We start from the raw sequence: 25168 nt of genomic DNA on the forward strand, positions 1-25168 counted from the left end.
GTCTGTCTGATGTTGTGGCACCCAGAGCTGCCCCAGCTCAGAGCAGAGCAGGACAATCCCCTCCCTTGCCTGGCTGTGCCTGCTGCCCCCCAGGACAGGGCTGGCCCTCCTGGCTGCCAGGGCTCAGCGCCCCACATTCAATGCCCTGGACCAGCACCCCCAGCTCCCTTCCTGCAGCGCTGCTCCAGCCTCTCGTTCCAGTCTGTGCACACCGCCAGGGCTGCCCAGGTGCGGAGCCCGGCTGGCCCCGTTACCCCCCTGCCGTCAGCAGCGGGAATCTGCGGGCCCTGAGGCGCTCACAGCGCACCGCCCCAGCGCCGGTACCGGGCAGGGCGGCCCCTGAGGGGCTCACAGCGCACCGCCCCAGCGCCGGTACCGGGCAGGGCGGGGCCGCCGGAAGGGCAGGAGCGCCCGCTGGGGGCGGGGCCCCGTTCGGCCCTTCCGCTTCCGGCGCGGCTCCGCCCCCGCGACGTGTGTCTGCTCCCGGTGCCAAGATGGCGGCGGCCGCGGGGGCGGCGGCGGCGGCGGGGCTGTGGAGCGAGGTGAATCGCTGCGGCCAGAACGGCGACTTCGCCCGCGCACTCAAGTCCGTCAATAAGAGTGAGTGCGGCGGCAGTGCCGGGCCCCGCGCCGCGGGTCTGGGGTCTCTGCCCGGGCGCGCTGGCCTTGCGGAGGGTCGGTGCGGTGCGGCGGGGAGCGGTGGTGTCCGTCCGTAGGGTTCGTGCCGGGAGCGGGACCGCGGGCAAAGCCTGCGAGGATCTTACTGTGTTGGGCTAGGGGGAAGAGGGGCGGCCGGGGCCCAGGCTCCGCTGCTGTGCCGTGACCGTCGGGTCCTTGTGTTGCAGCATGCATCCCTTGCTGTGGGTTAAGCCCTCGGAGTTACTCGTGGGTTTTCCTTCCGTTTTGGTCATTGGAGGAAGGAGGGCTTTTCCCCCGGGAACTGGAGGAGGGGTGGTGTGCATATGGACTAGCTACAAGTTGTTCGAAACGGAGGGTTCGCGTTGAGATGTGTTGTTTTGGTGGCTAGGCATCCAAAACGGGATTGCAGTATCAGGCACGTTGTTGTTGTAAGTTCTGTCTTTGCTGCTGGTCGGCAGTAGGAATTCATCTCCTGTCCTGGAAAAGCTGGCATCCCTGAAAAAAATCAAATAGGAAAATTCATGCCTCTCTTCTAGTTCTCATTCACTGTCATCCACTGGCAGAAAATTTTAGCATGTAAAGTGACTCCCTGTCAAGGGCCACACCGTTCTTCTGTACCAGCTGTTTTCCTTCCTGAGTGTGCTTTACGTGGCACTGGGCCCTTGGCACTGTGGTCTTTGCCTGAAGTGAAATGCCAAGGAAAGGTCTGCCCAGGCCTGTGTAGCCTCTTTGGTGCAGCTCTCTTCCAGACATGTTAGCGCAGTGCATGCTTCTGGTAAGTTCAGGGTCTGTATTGGATATTTTATCCTGCTGGGGTTTGTTTCATGATCCCAGCCAAAGCAGGCCATGCCAGGCTGCTTTAAGTTGATGTGGCCACTCTCTAGGATGGGTTTTTGCAGCTCTAATAATGTGAGTCTCTTGCAAAGCCTGGCTGTGTTTGAGTTGGATCACTGTGTTGAAACTGGTTTCTCCTCCAGTACTGCAGATCAACAAAGACGACGTGACAGCACTTCAGTGTAAAGTAGTGTGTCTTATCCAGAATGGGAGCTTCAAGGAAGCCCTTGGTGTAATCAATACCCACACTAAAGTGTTAACCAGGTGAGTTGTGTCATGCTGTGCTTTACAAAACTCCTGAGTCCTTGAGAAGCTGCTGCAGCTTCAGTGGAGAAAACTAATAAGGCAGGATAAAGAAAAATAAAGAGCAGGATATGCTCAGAGACATTGGGGTTGGTGACACACTTATTTATGGGAGGAGGTGAGACAGGATCTGGTCGAGTTTGAGGCAGTCTAACACCTTGCTGTTTCTGTTGAAGGGATTTGTCCCTGAGTTTTCAGCCACCTTCACATGCTGATTCTGCTTGTAGATGTGGCTGGGTAGCGTGGCTGGTACAAGGGAAGGGGACAGATCTCTCTGGGAGGGAAGTGAGAAGGGAGAAGCCTTTGTTGGTGGCAGCAAGCTGTTGGCTTTGCTTGGCTGTCTCATCATACAGCTCCTTGGGGTCCTTTGCTTTGCCGGCCTGAAGGAGCTGCCTCAGCTTTTGGGGTGGTGCAAGCCCTTTGTGGATCCTCTCAAAACCAGGACCCTGGAGACAAATTGTGTTTGAGAACAAGTCAAGCTTCTCATTTGTGTCCTTAAGATTCTAATTTTGTTCCTCATAAGGATGCTCTTTGTGCAATGACAAGGATGAAAAGTGCTACCCAAGAAGTGGCTGGCAGCAAAACTTTTGTATTTCAGATGCTGTTCTTATTAATGAAGTTCCCAGAAAGGTGTGTTGAAGTTATCAGTGTGATGAAACATACCTTTGTTTTTTGTTTGCATCTGAATAACATGTAATTACCCTGTTCACCAGTTCCTTCTTTCCTGGGACAAAAGGGGCTTAATTCAAATTTTTTAGCTTATTATTTTATTATATGGTAGGGAGAAGCATTTTTTTTTTATATTCAACTGGGTTCAGAGTTCTTCCTATAACTTCTTTCAGCTCATTCTACTGTGTGTCTGTGTCCTGCAGAGCAAGGAGAATGGTGGTTCTTGGTCTGTCTTGAAGTTTTCCTATCCTGCACTGAGGCTGCTTTGATTTAATTCTAAATGCCATTAATTTTCAAACTCCCTTAATACTCAGTTGAATAGAGATCATTTTAAATAGGCAAAGTAAAGCTAATAATAAGTGGCCCCATGCATGAACTAAAGGACTTGCGGATTATTTTCCTTTGGCATAAATGGTAACTCGGGTTAGGTGGAACATAGCTTTCAAGGCTCAGATTCTTTGAGAGTGCTTCCCTCCTGGTGTGAGCTTGCTTTGAAGCCAATTTATGTTTGCAAAAGCAAACCCTTTTGCTGCAGTTCTGCTGCAATCATATTTCAAAATATGTTAATGTTACCTTTGTCTTGGCATCAGCCTGTAAGTGGACTGTGTTTTATATTTTTCCTTTCTCTTTGTGAGTCAATTGTCTTTAGAAGTTTGCAGTAACAATGTTTCATTGCAATGTAATGCCTTCCCCTGAAGAAAATGTCAGGGAATGAAGTTTGCTATTGTTTTACCTTTTAGCATTTGATTAGCATAATTAGTAGGGGCCTGGAGCAGAGAGGATTTGGAATACCATGTGTGTGGAAATGCCATTAAAAAGGAACCTTTTGTTTTTGGATGAAGTTTTGATATGATTTCTCTGTTGAACACCAAGTAGATAGGAGATACTTTCAGTGCTGAACAGATACATAATCCAGTAATCTGTGATCATGTGTTTGGATTTTTGGTTATGTAGCAATCTGTGCCTAATTAGGGCTGGTTATATGTGAATGAATGCTGTTGAATGGAAACTCTAGTGCTGGCTGCCAGCCTTTGTCTTGTCCTTGCAGTGATGTTATTGCCTTTGAGAAGGCCTACTGTGAATACAGGTTGAACCGTATTGAAAGTGCTCTCAAGACCATTCAGAGTGCCAGTCAGCAGACAGACAAACTGAAGGAGCTTTATGGACAAGTGGTAATTACAAGCTTTTCTTTCTGGTGGGAGTTTCATATGCTGGATGCCTTGTCCCTCCTCTAATGGGGGACAGGTATGGGGACAGAATTTCCTTCTCTGGCTTGAAGGTAAGGACAGGTATGGTTCCAACTGCTCAGACTTCTGTGAAGCTTCAGTTGCCTCTTTCTGGAGGCAGTGTTGTCATCTTATTCCCACAGAACCAAAGCAATACATTTGTGACTTCTGCTCCCTTCCTGGGTCTGGCCTGGTATTAGCCATTTGGTTGAGGAAGGAAGAGATCTGATGGGATTTGTTTGTGGTTCAGCCATCTGTTTGCATTAGATACCTGTTCAGGAATGGTTTGTGGGACCTGATGTCTCAGCCATTAAAAGTGATGCGAGAAAGAAGTTATGCTTTTTCCTCTTCTTTTTTTCCTGGTTGATCAGAACAGTTTTGTGAAGAATTGGCTGTCTTCTCTCAGCTGCATGAAAGACCATTCATTTAATTTCTTTCTTAGAGAGGCGATCTAATTTGGAAGAAGGCTGTTTGAGGACAAAACTGAGTAAACTGCTGCTTTTAAAGAAGCTGTTTTAGGAGTAGGAGCTGTGTCATTTTTGTGCAGGTATCTGGTGTCATTGCTTGAGTCCTTGCAAGTGTAGTCTATATAGCTTGCCCTTAAAGGTAGATGCAAATGTTAGTAATGTTCAGCTTAAAACATATGATGCTCTACTGCCCCCAGTCCATGGGGAGGGAGGAAGGAGGCTGTAGTTACCAGCATGCACAGGAAAATCCTGTTCTGAGGGCTAATCCCTTTCCTTTCTCAGTTGTACAGGCTGGAGCGTTATGACGATTGTCTGGCTGCGTACAGGGATCTCATCCGCAACTCCCAGGATGAGTATGAGGAGGAGAGAAAAACCAACCTCTCTGCTGTTGTGGCAGCACAAAGCACATGGGAGAAGGTAGTGCCAGTAAGTGAGTATGTATGTCTTTGGGTGTAAGAGTGAGAGCCAAGGAATAGAGCATACAAATTGTACTGGAATTGCGGATACTGAACAGGATAGAAAGGTGTTCCTGTCTCGTAAAGATTTCTGAGTATGTTGAAGGTCATGTAGTGGTTTTCCCTGTATGGAGGAATAAATGCTGTTATTATTTATGAATTACACTTCACCTTTGAACTCTAGAGAGCTTGTACTTTAGATGTCACAGCAGAGCAGGAAGTAGATCTTTCTGAACCTGAATTAGCAGAACACCTGTGGTGACTAGCACTTTTCTCTCTCATTACCCTTTTGCTCAGGGTTAAAGCTAGTTCTTATGATCACCCAGCCATGCTTGGGAATATTTTTGTTAATGAACAATGAAGACTGTAATGTTCACATTTGTTTAGAAATCCTTGTCCTTGGAGGTGCACACAGCATGCTCAGCTTTATGTTCAGTGCTGTGAATTCACTTTCTAATTCTCTAGAGCAGCAGTTCTTAGTTGCCCTTTTGCACAAGCCTAAGTAGTCCCCAGGTTCAGGCTGGAGTTATCCTGCTGCCTTGTCAGCCTCTGACTTTGTGCAGTGTGAGGAAAGATCATTTATGCTGCAACTTACTTGCCAGGTGTGTGCCCTGTTAAATTTGCTTCCTAAATTTATTTCAAGGATTAGTTTGAATGTACAGGAAAACTCTGGTTTGTGTGTGTTGCCTGTTAAATCTGTTGGTGTTTATGCAACCTTATATTTGGTTTTCATGCTAGGAGGATTTAGGCCTTCGAGAAGCTACCTACGAGCTGTGTTATAACGGTGCATGTGCATTGATTGGGCAAGGAAAGCTGAATGAAGCAATGAAAAAGCTACAGAAAGCAGAAGGTAAAACTGGTGAGGTGAGAGGGAAGCTTTGTGTAGTAGAAGCAGTTATTTGCACTCTGATGCACAAATCAGAGGAAAAGAGGTTTTGAGAATTTAAAAGCTGATCAGCAGCAGGATTTGTTGTGAAGCTGGTGTTTTTGGACAAGTGTTCCTCTGGGACTCTTTTCCAGAGCCATGCAGCATGTCCTGGCTCTCCTACAGCCCCCTGATTTGTATTCAATAACTTTGTGCATTTTTTTGAAGCAGGAAGTAGATGTGAATGTAATCTCATAAACATGAGATGAAATTTTGTTGGTATGAGTATGTATTTAAGTACATGCTGTAAAAGTTCCAGGTACTTCATGGTATGAATTAGTATAAGCCTGTAAATGAGCTTTTTAGCAAAGAGAATTTTTTTTTCAATGGAGTTAAAGGGGGATTTTGCATGTTTAAAAAATCTGGGGAGAGAACTAGGAAGGACTAGTTCTGTCTGATCTAATTGCTCTTACAGATAAATAGGTCAGTTCTGTCCCAGTTTTGATGAAGAATAACAAGTGTCCCATACAACTGATAAGCATGTGTAATTTGAGCCTATGTCCTTTGATAGTAGTCCTTTAGAGGACAAACAAGTGATGCTCTGGTGAAGTGTGAGAAAGTGAAGAAGTGACTAGTGTGGGTACTGAAAACTTACAGAATTGCTGCCCCATAAAGGGTGTTGTAAGCTGAATATTGCAGCCTTGCACTGCTTAACTGGTGAGCAGTTGCAGCTGATCCCTGTGGGAAAAATCAGGAGCTAGGTCTAAGGAATTTTGGTCAGGAGAGAAAATTAGTGTCTGGGAGGGACAGTATCTTCTGTGCCTTTGATTGTTCTTCTGCTTCACGCAGTCTGCTCTCTCATGCTCAGTCCCATCCATCATCAGCCTGGTAATCTGCTGTGCCCTTGTAGTGCTGCAGGAGTTTCAGGGATACATGGAAAGGTTCTATGTTCCCTCATGCTTCTTGCCTGGTTTATTTCACCCTAAAACCTCTAAATTGTGTTTTTCAATGTTTTTCCTTGCAGAGCTGTGCCGCCAGTCGCTGTCAGAGGACTCGGTGAGTTCCTGATGTGGTTCTGGAGAGTGTTTGCTTTGCAGCAGGGGCAGCGAGGGTGCAGTCCCAAAGTGCAGAGAGCCAGAGCAGAGCCAGGGCTGCTCTGCTGGTACCAGCTTGTGAGGCTGAGGCAGCCATCATGGCTGTTGCAGGCGGGCAGCTGACACCACAGGCTGTTTGCTGCTGTGCTCCTTGCAGAGTTGCCTGTTCGGGTGCAGGTTGTCTGAAACCTCCCTGTGACCTAGCCCTGCTAGGGATGAACGTGCTGAGTGGGTGGTGACAAACAGGGAATTTGTAACCAATCGTTGCAGAATGGCTGATTGAATGTACAAGTTAAGGTGATCTTCAGATTCTAGCTGGAGAAGGTGAAGCTTTCTTTTCTCCTAGTTTAACTCAAATATGCTTCTGTTTGTGCTGTGGGAACAACCTTCACCTGTAGTTGCTGGGATACTTTGCTGCTAATACTGCCCAGGAATGCTCACAGATGTTTGCCAGCAGAATGCTGAAGCTGCAAGAGAGGTGAGATAGCAGCTTTTAACTTTTTGCTTTGATTTTCATTCAGGATGTGACAGAAGAAGACATTGAGGCTGAACTGGCTATTATTCATGGTCAGATGGCTTATATCATGCAACTGCAGGGGCGTACAGAGGATGCTCTACAGCTCTACAATCAAATAATCAAGTTGAAGTAAGGGATTTTTTTTTTTTTTAAATCAAATGCTCAGCCTTCTGTCTGTGAGAGACTGCTGTTCAGTAACAGTATGCTTTCTACTTTCCTTATCTGCAGGCCAACAGATGTAGGACTCCTTGCTGTCATTGCAAATAATATCATCACAATTAACAAGGTATAGAATTACCTTGCCACTTTCATTGTGGTTAGTCAGCTTGCTTCTCTGCTTCTGTGGAGAGAAGGAAGATAATCAGTAAAGATGTTTTCTTAAACTGTAGTTAAATTGCAGACCCAGGGACCTTTTCTTCTTCAAGGAATGTAGTGAAATCTTCTCATGATGTGTGATTTCCACAGGACCAAAATGTCTTTGATTCAAAGAAAAAGGTGAAGCTGACCAATGCAGAAGGAGTTGAGCATAAACTCTCCAAGAAGCAGCTCCAGGCGATTGAATTCAACAAAGCTTTGCTTGCAATGTACACAAACCAGGTAGGGGAAACTGATCTGCAGTAGGTAGCTATGGATTAAATCCACATGAGTTTGACTGGGAAAAAACGGAGATGCAGCTGTTCTATTTCAGAAGATAGGACCTCTAGGTTTAGGCACATCAGTGAGTAGAAAAATAAAATCATCCCTATAAGCACAACTGTCTTGGGTATTGCTGTAGTGAGGATGGTGTGGAGATACCTAGAGGACAAAAGGGATGTGGGGATTCTTAAATGTGTCTGAAGGGGCACTAAAAGGGCCTCTTGGTTCTATGTACTCATTTCAGGGGAGTCACCACTAGTATCTTCTTAGATCCTGTTGGTTTCTTAGCCCTGTGTGAGGTGCTCGCAGAGGTGAGAAAAGTGAGTTCTCTCTTTCCCCTGCAGGCAGATCAGTGCCGCAAGCTGTCAGCAAGCCTGCAGTCCCAGAGCCCCGAGCACCTGCTCCCTGTGCTTATCCAGGCAGCCCAGCTGTGCCGTGAGAAGCAGCATGCTAAGGCCGTAGGGCTTCTGCAGGTAGGTTAAGAGAAAGTTGGCCAAGCACCATCTAAACCTGTGTGTTGTGTTTTCCTGTGCTGTTTTCCCGTAGTTTGTTTTGTTTGGTTTAAATTTCCAGGGTTATCTTGACTCCTTATTTTGATTTGGTTTAATGCTACTGGAAAGCCTTCACACCCAATTGAACAATTCTGCTTTTAAAGGGAAATAGTTCCCTTACACCTCGTTTTTTTATGCTTATGAAGCTGTAGTAGACTTCTAGGGTAAGCAGTAGGCTTTGCAGCTCTGCTTACAAGCAGTTTGCAACACCCTTCTTTGGATTGATTGAGTGGCCTGGGACAGAAATCTGAAAGGGCACACTTGGGGGTCCTTCTCTGCTGTGTGCTGAAACCTGCCTGTGCTGGAAAGCTTTCTTTGGCTCTTGCCAGCTTGCTGTGACTGAGCATGACATATGATTCACCAAAGCAGCAGCCTGGTGCCCACACACAAGTTGAATTGTTGTTTCTTCTTACTCTCAGGACTTTGCAGACCAGCACCCTGCCAATGCAGCTGAGATCAAGCTGACGATGGCACAGCTAAAAATTGCTCAAGGTATCTAGTGTCCTTCTTTGTTGGGAAGTGTCTGCACTTGACAAGGGTAGAAGGGGTAAGAAAACCAGACTTCAGGGCAAGCTTTGCTGCAGTCACTGTTATGACAGGGGTGCAGAGTAGAGGTACTTTCAGTCAGGTAATACATATATTTAGCTATGGCAGGATAATGCTGATAGCTAATGTCTGGATACATAGGCTCCACAGATTGCTGACAGAAGTGCCCACAGTCTCTGTGAAATGCTGAATCTCTTCTGGGGCTGAATAATTTTGGGAGCAGTGTGAGGCTCCATAATGGTACCATTCCTGTATGCAGTCAGGCAGCACAGACTTGAGCCTGAAGAGAACTCCCTGGTAGCCAAAGCTTGCTCCTGAACCCTTGCAGGATGTGACAAGAGCAGAAGGGTCCATTGTGTGGAGTTCTGTCCTTAACTCCTGCAGTGGGGGAGATGTGAGAAGGGGAATTGTTCTGTCCCCATTGTTTACCTTTGGCTTGAAGTTCACTGGTGGGATCAGGTGTTGAGATGCCATTCAGAGTGTGTTCTTCCTTGTCTTTCTTCTAGGCAGTGTCACCAAAGCCTGCATGATCCTGAGGAGCATAGAAGAACTGCAGCACAAGCCTGGTATGGTAAGCAAAACTCCGTCTGAGCTGTGTAAGGTTTTTCCCTTGCAGGAGAGCTTTGCCCTGCTTGCTCCTTTTTGCCTCTTCCCTGTGGCTGCCACTTGACTTGAGTGTCTGCAGGGATTCTGAGCCCATCTTCCTTGTCTTGGAAAAAGGTGGTATTATAACTTGCTTCAGGTAGTCTGAAGGTAGTCACAGAAGTACTCTGCCTGTCAGAGGGATGCTCTCTGCCTATGTTCCCACTCCCTGGTAATCTCTCAGTCCTGCATGTTGCCTGGATTTACTTGCATAACATGACTGGAGCAACTGCTGGTTGCTGGTAGGTACTGTTAGGATGTTTTAGAAGCAGCTTTAGGACAGCAGGCCTTAGGGGGAAAGTGCTGTGTTCCCTCTCTGCAGCATCACCCTGATCTGCATGCTTATCCACACCTGCTATTCAGAAAAGCCTGATGGCCTTGTAAGTGCTCACATGTTCAGCATAAGCATCTTGAACAGGAGCTGAGAGTTGGATCTGTTCCAATTGTAAGTGTGAATGATCAAAATAACTTATAGGGGCAGTTAACAATGACAGCTCCTTGCCCTGGGTCACCTCTACTTGTGACTGGGATGTCAGCAAATGGACAGTATCCTTATAATCTCTTCAGTGCTGATTTCTTTTTTCATAGCTCTTGAGGTAGAGAATGGGGGATGAAAAAGGTTTTCTAATGAAACTGAGTTCTGTGATAAGCATATAAAGTGCCAAGACAGGATGGTTCCTTCTATGAATGCAATCTTAGGCTTGTACCATAGGAAGAAGATGTTGGGATGTTCCTTTGGGAGTGACTTGGGTAGGAAGATGTGGCCTGGGTATCCTGCCTGTTACCCCAGCTGGTTTTTAGGGACAGAGCAGAAAGCTCACATTGACTCTGCTCTTGGGAAATCCCATTGTTTAACTGCTGAGACTCTGGCTGTAGACAATTTGCATGAAGATCTGCTATTTACTGCTCTTGAATGTTTGCAGGTGTCTGCATTGGTGACAATGTACAGTCACGAAGAGGATATTGACAGTGCAATTGAAGTCTTCACACAGGCTATCCAGTGGTATCAGCAGCACCAGGCAAGTCAGACCTGAGGAGTTATGTGCAAGAACCTGTCCTGGATTTTCTAGACAGTCCAATTCAGCTTTTCCTGTTGATGCATAGCCCCAGCAGTTATCCAGTTGGGGATTTGGAGACATGTGAGCTTCTGTTTTGTGAGCATTTATCAATAATATATTATTTTATATGTGTTATGAATAGGGAGCAGCAGCTCCTGTCAGATTAGGAGAGTGGCATCAATGGATGCCTAAATGTAGCAATCAGGACTTCTCCCTGGTAGGAAAATATGGTGGAGCAGCAAGCAGCCTTGTCCCATGCAGTTCTGCCTCACTTCCCAGAGTGCAAAGGTGGTCTGCTTTCTGCATGACAGGATGCTAACTCAGTTCTCCTTGGCCAAGCCTCAGGTGCATTAAAGCCAGCTAGAACTGGGCTCCATGCTGTGATAATAAGGAACTAATCATGGCTGCTGTGTCTTTCAGCCAAAGTCTCCTGTCCATTTGTCACTGATAAGGGAAGCTGCCAACTTCAAACTAAAGCATGGCAGGAAGAAGGAAGCAATCAGCGACTTGGAGGAGCTCTGGAAGTGAGTTGGGTGGTTGCTGAGCAGCAGGTCTCTGCCCAGAGTCCTCTGCAAGCTGTCTGGTGGTGGGCAGTGTCTGACAATTTTGACTGACTAGTAGCTGTCCTGTAGAGTTGCCCTTGCACAGGGGCTTCAATGCAAGGCTGTATTTTGAAAGAAGGGGAGATAATTCATTTGATCTATAGTTGATGCTCACTGGTAGACTTACCCAGAAGCCTCTGTGTGCAGTGAACATTTCTTTGGGGACTGGAATGGAGTTTTTTCTAGTGCTACATAAACATGGATGTCTAGGTTTTAGTTTCAGTTGTGCACTTAATGGGATCTTTTATTGGGGGGAGTGTTAACTTGCCTTTGCTACTGGGTTTTTCCTCTTCTATTGCCTGCTTCATGATACTGTGAAATTGTCTGTACCTCCCTTAATCCACACCAGTGATGTTTGGTGGTGTGCTCTGGAGGAGACCACATACTAACATGCCTGTCCCCACAGATAGCAATTGTGCTGCAGCAGCAAGCACTGTGTGGTGTTACTGGTCTTTGAGATGAGTAACATTGGTAACTTGGTCCTTTTCTGGTTTTTTTTGTTTTCTTTTTTTCCTCTAAAAAGGCAAAACCCAAAAGATGTGCATACTCTGGCACAGCTCATCTCTGCCTATTCCCTGGTTGACCCTGAAAAAGCTAAAGTGTATCCTTTTAATAGTGGTGAAAGAGGTGTTTGGGTATTCCTTCCTTGGATTTTCAGCTGTGTGGGGACTTCAGACCCACTCTTACCTGAAGAAAGGCAAGGAACCTCTCTGGAACAGCTACATATCCAGGTCAAGTTGTCTGAGCTACATTATTTCTCTAATTGGCTTCATTACTGTGATATCTCAGGACCCTTTAATCTTTGGCCTCCTCCACTTTGAGAATTAATAAGACAAGGTGGAACCAAAAACAAGAGCACCTGCATCTCTTCTGTCAGAATCTTTAACCTGTGGTAGTAATGCAGGACTGATACAATATGGCAAAGCTCTTGCTTACCCAAAATTTCGTTCATATGCTGCTTTTGTCACCTGAGTTGCTTTCACAGGAAGCTGTTCCCTGTATTAAAGAGGGAGAAATGAGGCAGATGGCGATTAAGCAGCTCATCCCAACTTGTATAAGAAGCTAGTGAGAGAGATGGAAATAGCCCCATAGGCCTGTCTAGGCATTGTTAACAGACAGAATTTATTTAAGCTGAGGTTGCCTCTTGCTGTCTGGAAGAACATGGCTTTTTATGCTCGCTGGTTTGCATCCCTGAACCCTTCCCTGCAGTCTTAGCAAACACTTGCCTTCCTCAGACACCATGTCACTGAAAGTAGATGTTGATGCGCTGGAGAACTCCCATGGAGCAACCTATGTTCGGAAGAAAGCTGCGAAGCTCACTGGAGACAATCAGCAGAAGGAGCAAGGGTAAAGCAGGCTGCTATATTTTTTTATTTAATTTTGTTGCTATAGCTCTGGTGCATCCTTCTTTGGGATGGACCAAGGGAATGGTTTAGCTTCTTCCAGAGCTAGTTTTTAGTTGACTTGTCTGCTCTGTCTCTGCTGTGTCACAATGTCTCATTTTCCTTTCAGACAAGGGGAAGTGAAGAAAAAGAAGAAAAAAAAGAAGGGTAAGTTGTTTCTCCTAGCTGTTGAAACAGCACAGCTCCAGAGAGTTCTCCAGATTCTTTCTCCAAATAGCCAGCCTCTAGGTCCCTAGGAGCTAGAACTGTTTGCTAGGACTGTGTCTCTGGAAACATGGATCTTTATGATAGCCTGTTCGGTTGGGGCATTTTTCCTCAGGAGTGAGAGCAACATCCTGATAGGGTGATGTAGTTGCTGGTCTCTTTGTGCTGCCATGCCATTGCTACTGACATCCCAAGCGTGTCCCTTGGTGATGCCTCTGGTGTGTTGACCCCAATCTCATTTCCTGGCACTGGATGTTCTGCAGGAAAGCTGCCCAAGAACTATGACCCCAAGGTGACTCCTGACCCTGAGCGGTGGCTTCCAATGCGAGAGCGGTCCTACTACCGTGGACGGAAGAAGGGCAAGAAGAAGGATCAGGTTGGCAAGGGGACTCAGGGTTCAACCACAACTGGCTCTGAACTGTAAGTATCCATTTTGCAAGGATTGATGGGGGGATTCACTCCTGGGCAACTGGGAGGGCTGTGTTTGTGCTGCTCTGCTGCAGCTCTGTCACCATATCAACTGCGGGTAGCACAAGTGACATCGTCCTTTGCTGCTTGAACCTGCTACCAGCTGCTCTCCCTGGAGATCCCTATAGGTTCCTGAAAACCAGTGTGATAGGACAGGCATGCTTGAAGGAGCCGAGGTGCAAATTAAAATTCTCATAGTCTTTTAATGCACTTCTCCTTTGGCAATGAGATTAATTTTGCATGCTTTCTCTTGAGCAATTTGCTTTCAAGTCTTTTGGCAGCTGTAGAACCATTAGCCATGATTTTAGAAAACACTGTACTTCCTTCTAAGCTGACACTGATTATTTGAGCTGGAATCAAGAATTACCATTATGTATGTAGCCTGACAGCAAGATGGTGTCTAGTCTAGCATCTGAGAGGAAGGATGCTGGATTTGCACTGCCTAGGAGTGGGACCTGAAAGGCTTCTTGCATGTTGCATGAGCTGTCACACATCTATTCAAAAGTTAGCCTTGCTTTCCTTGTCAGTAACTTACACCATCTAGTGAACATCAGTTAGAAGGTGATTGCTGCCCTTTGAGAGATGTTCCCATCCTCCACCAGCTCCTTCTGTATGTCGAAGCCTTTTCCGTGCATGAGTGCCCTCTCATACATAATGCTTGCTACCAAATGGGGCAGCTGCTCCACTGTCAGCTCCCTGCACTGGTACCACATCTTGCAGGTGGTTGTGAACCTGCATGGTGTCTTTTTCTCTTGCCTTCCTGCAGGGACGCCAGTAGAACTGCCAGCAGCCCACCTACCTCCCCTCGGCCCGGCAGCGGGGCAGCTGTATCGGCTGCGAGTAACGTCATCCCTCCCAGGCACCAAAAACCCGCGGGTGCTCCAGCCACCAAGAAGAAGCAGCAGCAGAAAAAGAAGAAAGGGGCTAAAGGAGGGTGGTAAAAAGCAGGATGGGTAATGTCCCTCCTTCAATACGTGATGCTGGTTGCAGAATAAAGGTCAAAAGCAAGTGCTGGCGAAAGACTCTTGGAATCTGGATCTCTGTCCTACCTGTCAATGGTCTGGGGGGAGATGGGCTGGTATAGATGCCACGATCTGTCTGCTCACCATGTTCTCTTCCTCACATTTGCCCTCACTGTGACTTTGGTTGTTGCCATCAAAGTCAAACAAAGCCCCTAAGAATAAATGTTTCTGTGTTGCCAGACATTTAACAGATGTGAGATAATCAAGAATTTCTTAAAATGTAGTTTCATGCTCCTCTTGCATATGTCAGTTTAGGCCTTTAGCAGATTTATCTGTGCATGATGCAAGCACTGTCTTTTATGTCAGTCAGTCATTGACCACCAAAGAGCAAAGGCACAAAGCATCTTGGAAGACATCTGGGCTTTATAATACAGGATAAGATAGGCTGAAGGGGGATAGCAAGACTGTTAGGAGAAAGCATGGTAAAGTGTATGGCAGTGTCCCACTTTCTGCAAGCCAGCTGCCTTATTCTAAAGGGCTTGGCAAAACAAAGGTGAGCAGAATGTGTGGTTGTCTGAGGCACGCTTCCTCCTCCTTTGGCCTTGACCCTACATTCCTACAAGTCTTAGGTGCTAGGTTTATGAAAATAGAGTGGTACAGCAGCAGGTCAACTTAAGCTCAGTGACTCTGGAGAGGGACCCAGAACAAAGGAACTCAAGAAATACCTCTGAGACTAAGTGCCATCCTGCATGCACCTTGCATGCCTCTTGGCCCAATGGTTATTTTTGATCTGGATCTTTAACTCCTTACTCAGGTGTTTCTCTGTGTCCATGCAGGAAGGCTGTTGATGGTTCTTGTGAAGTTGCAGCTTTGCTGACAGTTGTCTCCTTATCTTCTGATGCACCTGCTCGCTAGCAGAGCAGGGGAACCAAAAAAAGCCCAGGAGTTAGGATAAACACATTTATCAACAACAAAAACAACAGTGTGCTATCAATATTTTTCTTGTACTAAAGACAAAACAATATGCCAGCTACTAGGGAAAATTACTAGGAAAATGAATTTCAGCTATGGAGGTATAAATTCATGTTTTGCAGCCTGAGGCTTCAGCAAATCCAGCTACTCATCCTGAGCAAGTAAAGCTAAGCAAACAGCATACTAAATAATACAGAATTATAACTATGTATCTCATGCTGCTGGAAACTTACTCAGGCTAAACTACTATCTCTCAACACAGGTCTTGAAAATTCTGGTTTGATCTGAATATAGCCAAAACATTTTTCCAGACACAGACTGTCAGTGGGTAGAAATGTGCCTTGGAGAGGGTTGTCAGATGTCAGCCCAAAAGGCAAAAGGTTCTGTCTCACAACGAATTTAAAGCAAAGGCCTTAAAAGGTAGGGACTAAGGGACATGTTACTGCGGCTTAAGAAAAAAACAACTCCTGAGTCTCCTGGCAGTAAAAATCTACTAAGTAGAATCCATTTTTTTTACCTTGCCTGTACAGTGGGAGTATCTGAGAAGGGGGCTGAGATGAATGGCTGGCAGGCACTTGCTGTCAACTGAGTGCTGACCAAAGAATGTTGTTTTAAGTTACTTCGCTGGGCGATGTGTCCCCACTTAGATAGCAGCTGATGGCTACAGTAGAGAGACCAGTGTCCTGCAGCAGTCCCGTGTTTGCAGGGGAGATACCGGAAGAGAACGCAGCTCTGTTCTTCAGGTGTCTTCTCTGGTGAAACCTAGCACAAGCTCTGGCCTGATGGAAAGGCTAACTCGTGACATTGCCGGAGCCCTGTCCCGGGTACCTGGCCAGTGTCCTGACTGCTGCGCCGGAGCTGGGCAGAACAAGCTGGGAGCAAATCCCGCGGGGGTGGGAGCGGGGGGTGCAGCAGCAGGTGCGCGGAACCCGTGGCCTTCCCGTACCAGCGAGAACCGCCCGCGGCAGGGCTCGTTCCCTGTCTCACCGCCACTGGCGTGTTCCCAGCCCGGCGCTGGGAGCCCGGCTGGCGGCGGGGGCGCTCTCCGTGCGCGGTGCGGGTGCGCGGTGTCCGGTGCCCGCGGCCGGAGCGGTGCCCGCGGCCGGAGCGGCGATGGACCCCCGCCTGCGGGCCGCTGCGCTCTGCGGGACGGCGCTGGCCGTGGCGGGCGGCACGGTCGCGGTGTTCCGGGCCTGGGCCCGCCGGCGGAGCGCGGTCTCGCTGTCCGCACGCTCTGCAGCCGCCGCTGCCGCCGCCGATCAGGTACCGGGGCCGCGTCGGGGCGGCAGGCGAGGCCGCGGGCTCGGGGAACCCCGCTGGGCCGCCCGGGGCCTCCCGGTGTGGCTGCGCCGCTCCGCCCGTCTCGGGCCACCGCGACCTCGGCCCCGGCGGCGCCCGGAGCCGCGGCGGCGCGGTGGCCGGGCCGCGGCCGCTCTCCCCGCTTTCCTGCCCCGCTTCCCTGCTCCCGGGGCCGGCCGGTGTCCCAGGGATCCCCCATCGCTGCGGCCGGGCACTTGTGCCGCCGGGGCCCCGCGGGCATCTTCAGCTTCCTCACCGCGAGGGGGCTTTTGCCGTGCCCTCCAGGCCCCTTGTTCAGTCCCCTTCTTTCCCCCAGCCCTGCTAAGCTTTGCTCTTGCCCCGGCTGCCCGGGTAAGTGTGCTGCCCTCGCTTTGCAGGGTAAAGGACGCGGTAAGCAGATCCTGGTGCTGGGCCTGGATGGGGCTGGGAAGACGAGCATTCTCCACTCCCTGGCAACTAACCACGTCAAGCGCAGCATGGCTCCCACCGAGGGCTTCAATGCCATCTGCATCAACACCGAAGAGTCCCAGATGGAGTTTCTGGAGAGTGAGTGAACCTGTTTTAGTATTGATTATAAGTTCCTGTTTTGTGTCGTAGGGCTCAGGCACCTATTTTATTAGCTCAACGTCCCCAGATGCCTGCTTCGATAATGTGAAGCTGTGATTATTTTCCCCTTGGAGATTCTGCTTTCCTACTCAGCCTCTTTGAAGGAGAAGACACAATGGTGTTAGAGATCAGTTTTCCTTCAGCCCTGACATCCTGGGAATTCTACTCCCAGAGAGAGATGGGTAATAAGCCTGATTGGGTGAAACCAGAAGAGGTTTCCCCAGTAAGCCCTGTGTTATGGTCCATAGCTCTTGTACTGCTTCTCCTTGGTGCTCCTGCCTGGCAAAGGGCAAGAGTTACAGAGGAATAAATAATAAGTCAAAGAAGAGAGGGGGAAGAGAAAAACTTTGTGCCCTTTCTGTTCAACAGCCTCAGAAGTGGTATTTTCTAGTCTTTAAATAGTCTTTTGAATGTCTGTAGCATTTTGTTAAAATTTCTGTACTGTTGTTAGCTCTGATTTTTGGTTATTGTCTGTGCCTGCAGAGGGCATCTCCTGTGATGCCTTTGGTGCATCACAGCTGTTTTGAGGTGCAGCTGGCTGATGGGAAAGGTGGAGGCGCTGGGGTGAGGTCACTCCCTGGTACAGAGAAGCTGACATCCAGCCTCATCGGTGCCTGCCTTCTGTGGAGGCAGGAGCTGCTCATTGATTCCTGCTGTTTCTGCACTGTGGTGTACCAGTGCTCAACTGGCTCAGTTGGCAGCTAGTCCATAGATGCCTCTGTACCTTTAGCAGGTCTGAAGGAGTTGTACTGTTCCCAGGTAAGTTTTTGGGGTGTGGGGATGAGGCTGCTTAGACAAAGTTTCATTCCCAATCTTACTACCACAGGAGTCTCTGCAGTGGTTTGGGGAAATGGTCTTTAGAGGGATGCTTGCCATCTGTGCCCCTCGGCTGGTATGTAAGAGGGTGTCTCCTACAGGGGTGTGCTTTGCCTGTCTGAGCCCAGAGAAACACACAGTGTCTCTTCTCCTGCCTGGGGATGGTCTGGGCCCAGAACTGCACACACCACAGCAGAACCTGTTGTTTCTGAGTCGTCCTTCCCTCTCTGGTCCAGGTTGGTAGTGCCTGAGATGTGATGGCTGCGATCTGACCCATGGGAAATGCAATGTCTCAGGCCAGTTTCAGCCAGGTAAATCCATGCATGGCTCTCTAATCTGGTTACTTATCCAGTCTGTACAATTGCCTAGTCCAGGGGTTAGCAGCCTGTGCTGTGATCACACAGCACGAGGTGATCAGCAAACAGCAGGGGTTTTATTTTGCTGGCTTAGAAAGGTGGAAAACTGTTCTTTTTCTTTGTACCAACATACAGATAACTGGATGGTATCTTGTCCTCTGCAGGTGGTAGGTGCTCCTGCCTTCTCCTGAGTTCCTACAAGTTTGGGGGAAAAAAATGTTCTCTGTGAGGTTGCTGACCCCTGGGTTATGCTGTGCATGAATACACTTAAAAAAGGGAGCAGTGCTGAGCCCCTGCAGTATCACAGTACAGAATCGGGCTTCTGTCCCAAACATTACATGTCAGTCACAGCCCTTTGGCTCCTTTCCACAGTGGCAGACTTGCAGTTCTGCTTCCAGGTACGTTGGGCCACTTGAAGAGGCAGGCATGCTCTAGTGGGAAATGTTACTTCCCTTTCCATATTCTTGAAACTACTGAACCCTTTTGACTTAAGTGAAAGCAAAATTATTTTGACACAGAACAGTCAAAGAGGGCAATAAAAGATGGCTGGATAGTCAGACAATTTTGAAAAGAGCTCCTGTGATAGGGAACCCCAGATATTATTGCTTTGTAAACTTGCTGCTTTTGAGAGATTCACACATGCCTTTTGAGCACCTCAGTACTCTTTGAGTGAGTGGTCCTGCAATGTGCCTGAAGACCACCTAGAGACCTGAAAACAAATCTGAAATACTTAATATACTGATACTTATTCCTTCTATTAAACTCAACAACCTACTGAATTCTTTGTCCCCAGATGGGAGCAACAATCTCAAACACCTTGCTGCCTACAGTTTCACCAGAGAATTATTTTAAGACCTAGCTTTGAAGGTGAACTGCTTTCCTCTGTATCCAGCAGAGAAGAGCTCATGGAGAAATGGATGTTGTGTGAAGATACTTCAGAGGGTTGCCTGAAGAGTCTGCTGGGTCTAGATTTTTGTCTCTTCCTTAAGCACCTTTGGGTATTGACAAAACTGTGGAAGTTTTGAGCTAGTTCTTAGTGTTATACAAATACAATGAGAGCCCTCCACACCTCAGAGCTAAATTTCTCCTTTGGAAATTGTACACCTGCTTTGTCCTAAAATGAGATGGGCATTTGGAGATAGCCTGTATGGGGACATTTGGTGTTGGTGGACACTGAACTGTTTTCTACTCTCTTACTTGCTTGAGATCAAGAACCAACAAGGCAGAAAACAACTGCAAAGAAACTGAACCCAGAATCCTCTCAAAATAAGAGCTTAAAATGGAAAGATTTTTTTTCCCCCCAGAGCATACACATATGCCTTCATGGGACCTGACTGGGGAAAATAAAGCTGTTTTCAGTCTCATGTACAGTAGCTCAAATACTCTGAGGTTTTGGTAATCTAAATACCTTGGGTTTTCAGCCCAGGGCCTGCTGTCTGCACCTCTGAGAGCAGTGCTGTTGAATTACTTGGTGAATCCTGTGCTGCTGTCTTCTCTTCCAGTCGGGGGCAGTGAATCTCTGCGCTCATACTGGAACATGTACTTGCCCAAAGTGCTGTTGCTGGTCTATGTCGTGGACTCGGCCGATCACGCCCGACTGCCTGTGGCGAAACAGCTCCTTCATCAGCTAATCCAGAACAACTCCACCCTGCCTGTGGTAGTTCTGGCCAACAAGCAGGTAAGAGTTCCCTGCTGCTGCCACAGCTTGGGCTGGCAGCAACTTTGGAAACAGCAACAAAGCCTTTCAAAAGAGGCTTCATGCCTTTAAGGAGAGCACACGGCTGGGAGTCTTTCTGACACACCTGTTGACCACAAAACAAAATAATCTGAGGTTGTTTTGGATCTGCAAGATGCAGGTCCTGTACTTGGTGAAGATGCAATCAGAGCTGTGGGTGGAAACTGCTGTACAGTTGCAGGGTTTGGGAGCTTCAGGGAAGACCACAGTTAGATGTGAAGTTAGGTTTCTGTTCTGAGTATCTGCCTAGAAGTACCACTTCACCTAGGAGCAGCTAAAGAGTGAAGCACTGTTGTTTGCCTTCAGACTGTCTGGTTGGTTGCTCCTAAGGCTGCTTCTGAAATCTGAGAGAAGGAGCAGCTTTCCTCACAAGACAGTGCTTCCTCCTAAGATCTTTGTGGAAGTAAGTGGTGGTGTACCTGGAAAAGAATTGGACCTCTGGTACAATCAAATGACAGAAGAGTCCAAGGGTTTTAATCACAGATTCTCTTTTATCAAGGTTGCATGCTCAGTATGCTCTACGTTGTTATCTCCTAAATTTCTCGTAACTGAGGTCCATTAGTAGTAGTCATTTCTGTTCTCTTGAACACAAGTGCAGGCTTGGGCTTCATCAGCCTCAAATGCATCAGAAACACTGGCGGCTGAGAAGGCAGGCAGGGCATGACTGTTGTATATTTGCCCTATTCTTGTAACTCTTTGCTGGGCACCTGGGGTCTTGGGCCACCAGTGCTTTTGTCTGCCTTGTGCAGGTGGTCTTACACAGATATCAGAAACAGCGGAATTGGTGTAGAAATAGAAACAACTGTACCCATATTCAGGAAGAAGTTAGGTTAGAAATTAACTCTTTTCCCCAAGGCATTTTAGGACATGGGAAGTGATCTCATAAAAGGTACAAAAGAATGGTGCCCCAGAGCCTTTGTGACTCTTTCCCTCCTGGACAAAAGCAGTGGCTCAAAGTAGGAATGGTGCCACTACTTCTTGCAGCTAACAGGGTTGTTTTATTTTTGTGTAACAGGACCTCGAAGGTGCATATTGCATCACTGATATTCACGATGCTCTGGCTCTGTCTGATATTGGGGACGAGAGGAAGATGTTCTTGATTGGTACCCATGTGGCAGAAGATGGCTCTGAGATCTCCTCCAGCATGCAGGATGCCAAGGAGCTGATAGGGCAGCTGGTTTTGGAAACACAGTGACGGCTCTTTTCTTATAATAAACAGGTGTTTGCAGCTGAGGGAGAGCACATGTTAGTATATGGTCAGTTTGCAGTGTGGCAGCTGAAATTAGCAGATATGCTTTCCTGGTGGGTGTGGAATTCCTCTGAAAGTGGTTTCTAGTTGGTAAGAAAATCTTAATTTATAGTGGTTTGAAAATATGTTTGAGAAGTAGTCTATTTTTAGCATTTTTGTAGGAGAAAAATAGTCTGTCTCTTAGGCAGCAGATTTAAGGGAAAATATAGCTTAGATGGGCTAGATAACTTCACATCAGGTGGGAATCAAGCACTGATTTCCGTGGAAGAAAGTTGCATCCAGTGAATTTAACATGGCTTGATGTCTCAGGTTAAAGTGAAAAATGTTTACTTCACAGGTTTTACAGAACACTTTTAACAGTGGTGTTCTGTTAAAAGTGAGACCTCACTTCTTGACAGTGTCAGAAATTTAAAGTGCTGCAACTAGTGTTTTTGACAGTGACAGTTCTTGTTGTGTTCGACCCAGTTGTTATGGGAGTAGCAAATTGATAATCTCTGGAAATTGGGTTGGTTACTGCTTCTTTAGTGGGTAAGAACAAGAAAATGAAAGCAGTAATATATTGTTTCTTTGCCTACAGGCAAAAAACCAAAATGGTGTAATTTGAGGTAGTGACTGGATGCTTTTAAGTTAAATTGGCAGCAAAGGTGGGAGACTTGTCCATCAGGTTGAGCAGCTTATTTAAGCTTAGTCCAAGATGTCCTCGAGCAAGTAGTCTTATTTGTGAAAACCCTGTTGTTTCTTGACGGTGGTTTCTGTTAGCACAGCTTGTGAGGGAGGTGACAAGCTGCTGAGGAGTGTCACTTTCCCAGTGTCCTCCTAATTATACTCAAAGGACGTGACCCAGGAGCAGTCCTGTAAAGGACCTGTTTTGCACACGCATCTATTGTACGAGGCTTTTACGGTTTTGTCCTTTGTAACAGATGCATAAAGCAGAAAATTCCACCCTAAACACGGGTCCGGGCTGCTCTTTTCTCTTCCAGCTGGGGAACAAGATGTTCGGGTGCGGGAGGCACCCTGGGCCGGCCGGCATGACAGGGCCCTTGTCACCCCTTGTGGGCACAGGCCGTGCCCGGGCCGGGCCGGGCGGGGCGGGCGGAGCCGTTGGGCGGGGCGGGGCGGCCATGGAGGAGGCCGGGTGCCTGCGCGGTGCCTGGGGCCGGGGCGGCCCGGGGTCGGCCATGGAGGCGGCCCAGTGCCTGCACGATCGGTGGGGCCCCAGCGGCCTGGAGCCGGCCATGGGGGCTACCGGGTGCCTGGGCGGTCCGTGCGGAGTGCACGGTGCGTGGGGCCCCAGCGGCCCGGGACCCGCGGGCGGGGGCGGCCCCTCCGCCCGGCCCCGGTGGGCTTGGGCACGGAGGGCTCCCGGGAGCGGTGGGCTGGCTGGGCCGGCAGGCCTCGGTCACAGCGGCGGGACTGCGGGGTGGCCGCCCCCGTTCATGGCCATCGCTGCCGTCGGGGCACATGGCTGGTTTTCCTGTCATCCCGTATCCCACACCCCTGGTTGTTTTGTACTGGCACCTGGTCCCAGTTTAATACAGCTGCTATTTCCCCGAGGCTCTGGAGACCTCTCCTGGAAGCTGCTGCAGGCAGTCATAAGGGGTGGCTGTAGAGTCAGGTGGGAGCCTGCGGGCTGGTGACCATTGGTGCTTGGGGTGCTCTGTCCTGCAGCCTTGGGGGCTGCCAGCATCCCCCCGTGAGGAGCAGCCACTGGAGAGGAAGGTACCAGGGAAAAGCAGTACAAACATCTGCTGAGCAACTGTCTTGAGGAGATGCACAAACTTCATCTGCCATATGTTTATTGCATGCTAAATGGCAGGCAGCCCAGGCTCTAGGTGTTATCAGGCTTTTAAATTCACCTGTTCTTGTCTTTGCAGTGTCAGATTACACACCTTGCATGTGGGTGTACCCGCGCAGCAGGTAAGAAGCCGTCCCCTCCTGGCTGGGTGTTCAGGCCAGTGCCCCATGTCTCTTGAGAGAGCTCAGTGGGGGATTTACTCCAAGCAGTGAGTCAGTGTAGAGGATGACACTGTGATAAACACTTGAGGGGAAATTATGTCCGGTTTTGCCCTTGCCTCAGCTTCTGAAAAACATCCATCCCCATCCTGCCCCTTTAAAATGGAAGCTGTGAATGGAGCTTTGCTTTACAAGGAATTGATCTCAAAAGGAGTTGATCTCCCTTAAGCAATGAGTGTGTGAATGCTCAGACAATGCAGGGGAGGTGTTTCTGTGTCTGGCTGAAGCAAGGCCTTGCTGGGAAGCATGAACAGGCCCAAACAACAAAGGCTCCACCAGGGCTGTCTTGTCAGTGAGGTGGTTTAACCCCTTCAAGTTGCAGAGCTGCTGAAGGTACATCCTGAGTGAGGACGCCTGTCTGTCTAGAGCTTTTGCCATGATAAATGTAATCTTTCTTTTTGTAATTGGAAAAAGAACAAAAAAACTTTGCCAAGTGAGTTGAGAGACCTGATCTGAAGGTATGTGTGCCTCATTCCTTGGCTGGATCATGATGCAAGCTTTGCACAGCACTGTGGGGCACTAGGGCCATGTGCACTATGTTGTGCTAGATTTGGCTGTGGCTGTGTGCTGGATCTGTGCCAGCAGCTGAGGAACAGCAATGAGCCTGCTTGCAGAGATAGTGCCAGCTCTGCAACACAGCTGGGCTGGGGGGAACCTCTGTGTGCTAATCCTTCACCCCCTTGCAAGGAAAACCCTCTGGGGACTCGCTTGGGACTAAAGAGCTTAAACTGGGTTTTGGCTCCTGAAATGACATCTGCCTTCCTGATCGTGTCCTGTCTTGAACTGGTGGCAGGGAGCCAAAGTCCTACAGGCAGCTGCCTCTGTGGGATCTCAGCAGGAGCTGTGTTTGCAGCTCTGTGGCCCAAGTTAGGCGTGACAGGCATCTCATGCAGTGACGATGCTGTAAGAGCAGCCTGCCATTTCAGGGATCTCTGTGCTGCTGAGCTCTCTCACAAGCATTTGCCAGGGCTTGGCATCTTACTAGCAGTATTAGCCCCATCAGAGAAACCACAGGTGTGTCCCCACAGCACAGATTGTTTTCTGTTGGCAAGTATCTCTCTCTGCTGATGTCCTTGCTCTTCTCTAGGGCCACGCTGTTGCATTGCCAGGTGGTATGGGGCAGGGAAGCAATGCCTCAGGCTTCCACCTTTTGTGTTTTTTCCATGGTGGAGCACTTCCACAGCTGCCTGCACAGTGTGGTTGTTCACCAGCTGGCTGTGGGTAGGCACCTGTAGCCCCAGTGGGTGGGTATGGGCTTGGTCTGTGACATCAGGGAGTTGTGTAACACACTTGTGGCACTGGATTATCTTGTTCTCCTCTCTGTACCAATGCTCATAAAGTACTGGGACTTCGGGCCTCAGAAGTGATACCTGATCTTCATGAAAGGTTTTAGTCCGTTGTATATTCAGTAAAAACATTTCCAGAGCTGTTCCTAGGGCAGAGACTATGTACGTTCCTGTGTCTATACAGCATCTAGGACCTCTGTGCTAAATGGACTGAAATAAAATGTGCTCCTAAAGCCATGTGGAAACACAGTGCTGTCTCCATGGTGCCTTTTCATAAACCATGACGTGGTGATAACAGGTGTTTGTCCATCTGGGCTCCCATAGGCTGGGAGATCATCCTTCTTGTACCTGTTTTAGGGTATGTTATTGACCAGAAAAGTTCCTTCCCACTCTCCAGCCATCAGTGGAGGCAGAATTGCAAATTTGTGTCTCTGCAGTCCAAGAGAAAACTCAACAATTCATGGGCTGGTGAGTTTGCCAGATTGAATGGGTGGAAAGTACTTGAAGAGAGAGTTCCTTAAACACACTCTCTCAAGGGAAAGGAGGCAAAAGCACAGGGCTTTGAGAGTGTTTGTATGGCTTTGAGTACAGCAGTAGCTGCTTTATGCTTTGTTGGTTTAACTGTATGGTTAATGGCATGTTTGTCCTTTTCTGTAACTTTGGCAGGATAGAGGTACTTGCAGACCCCAAGCCAA

At 48.3% G+C, this 25168-nt stretch overlaps 2 protein-coding genes across 4 annotated transcripts; both read left to right on the forward strand.

The window, feature by feature from the left end:
• Positions 1–459: 459 nt before the first annotated feature.
• SRP72 (signal recognition particle 72) lies at positions 460–14202 on the forward strand. The gene is made up of 19 exons (XM_054292964.1): positions 460–600; positions 1617–1737; positions 3494–3617; positions 4421–4564; positions 5332–5443; positions 6483–6514; positions 7074–7198; positions 7298–7355; positions 7535–7666; positions 8050–8178; positions 8676–8748; positions 9309–9373; positions 10368–10463; positions 10923–11026; positions 11628–11705; positions 12314–12451; positions 12617–12654; positions 12975–13131; positions 13946–14202. Exons 1-19 carry the CDS (start codon positions 495–497, stop codon positions 14118–14120), a joined length of 2007 nt encoding a protein of 668 aa, XP_054148939.1. The 5' UTR covers positions 460–494; the 3' UTR covers positions 14121–14202.
• Positions 14203–16226: 2024 nt separating this feature from the next.
• Positions 16227–22111, forward strand: ARL9 (ADP ribosylation factor like GTPase 9). Of its 3 annotated transcripts, XM_054292991.1 has the most exons (5): positions 16227–16376; positions 16790–16958; positions 17936–18070; positions 19693–19868; positions 20941–22111. In XM_054292991.1, exons 1-5 carry the CDS (start codon positions 16227–16229, stop codon positions 21118–21120), a joined length of 810 nt encoding a protein of 269 aa, XP_054148966.1. In that variant the 3' UTR covers positions 21121–22111. The 3 variants fall into 3 exon arrangements, with proteins under 3 accessions (XP_054148966.1, XP_054148950.1, XP_054148958.1); XM_054292975.1 differs by lacking the exon at positions 17936–18070; XM_054292983.1 differs by lacking the exons at positions 16227–16376; positions 16790–16958; positions 17936–18070 and adding an exon at positions 18071–18145.
• Positions 22112–25168: the final 3057 nt, after the last annotated feature.

Source organism: Melozone crissalis, unplaced genomic scaffold, assembly GCF_028551555.1.
Source record: "Melozone crissalis strain CALT ecotype California unplaced genomic scaffold, PUWL_Pcris_2 ptg000006l_1, whole genome shotgun sequence".
Lineage (NCBI taxonomy): Eukaryota > Metazoa > Chordata > Aves > Passeriformes > Passerellidae > Melozone > Melozone crissalis.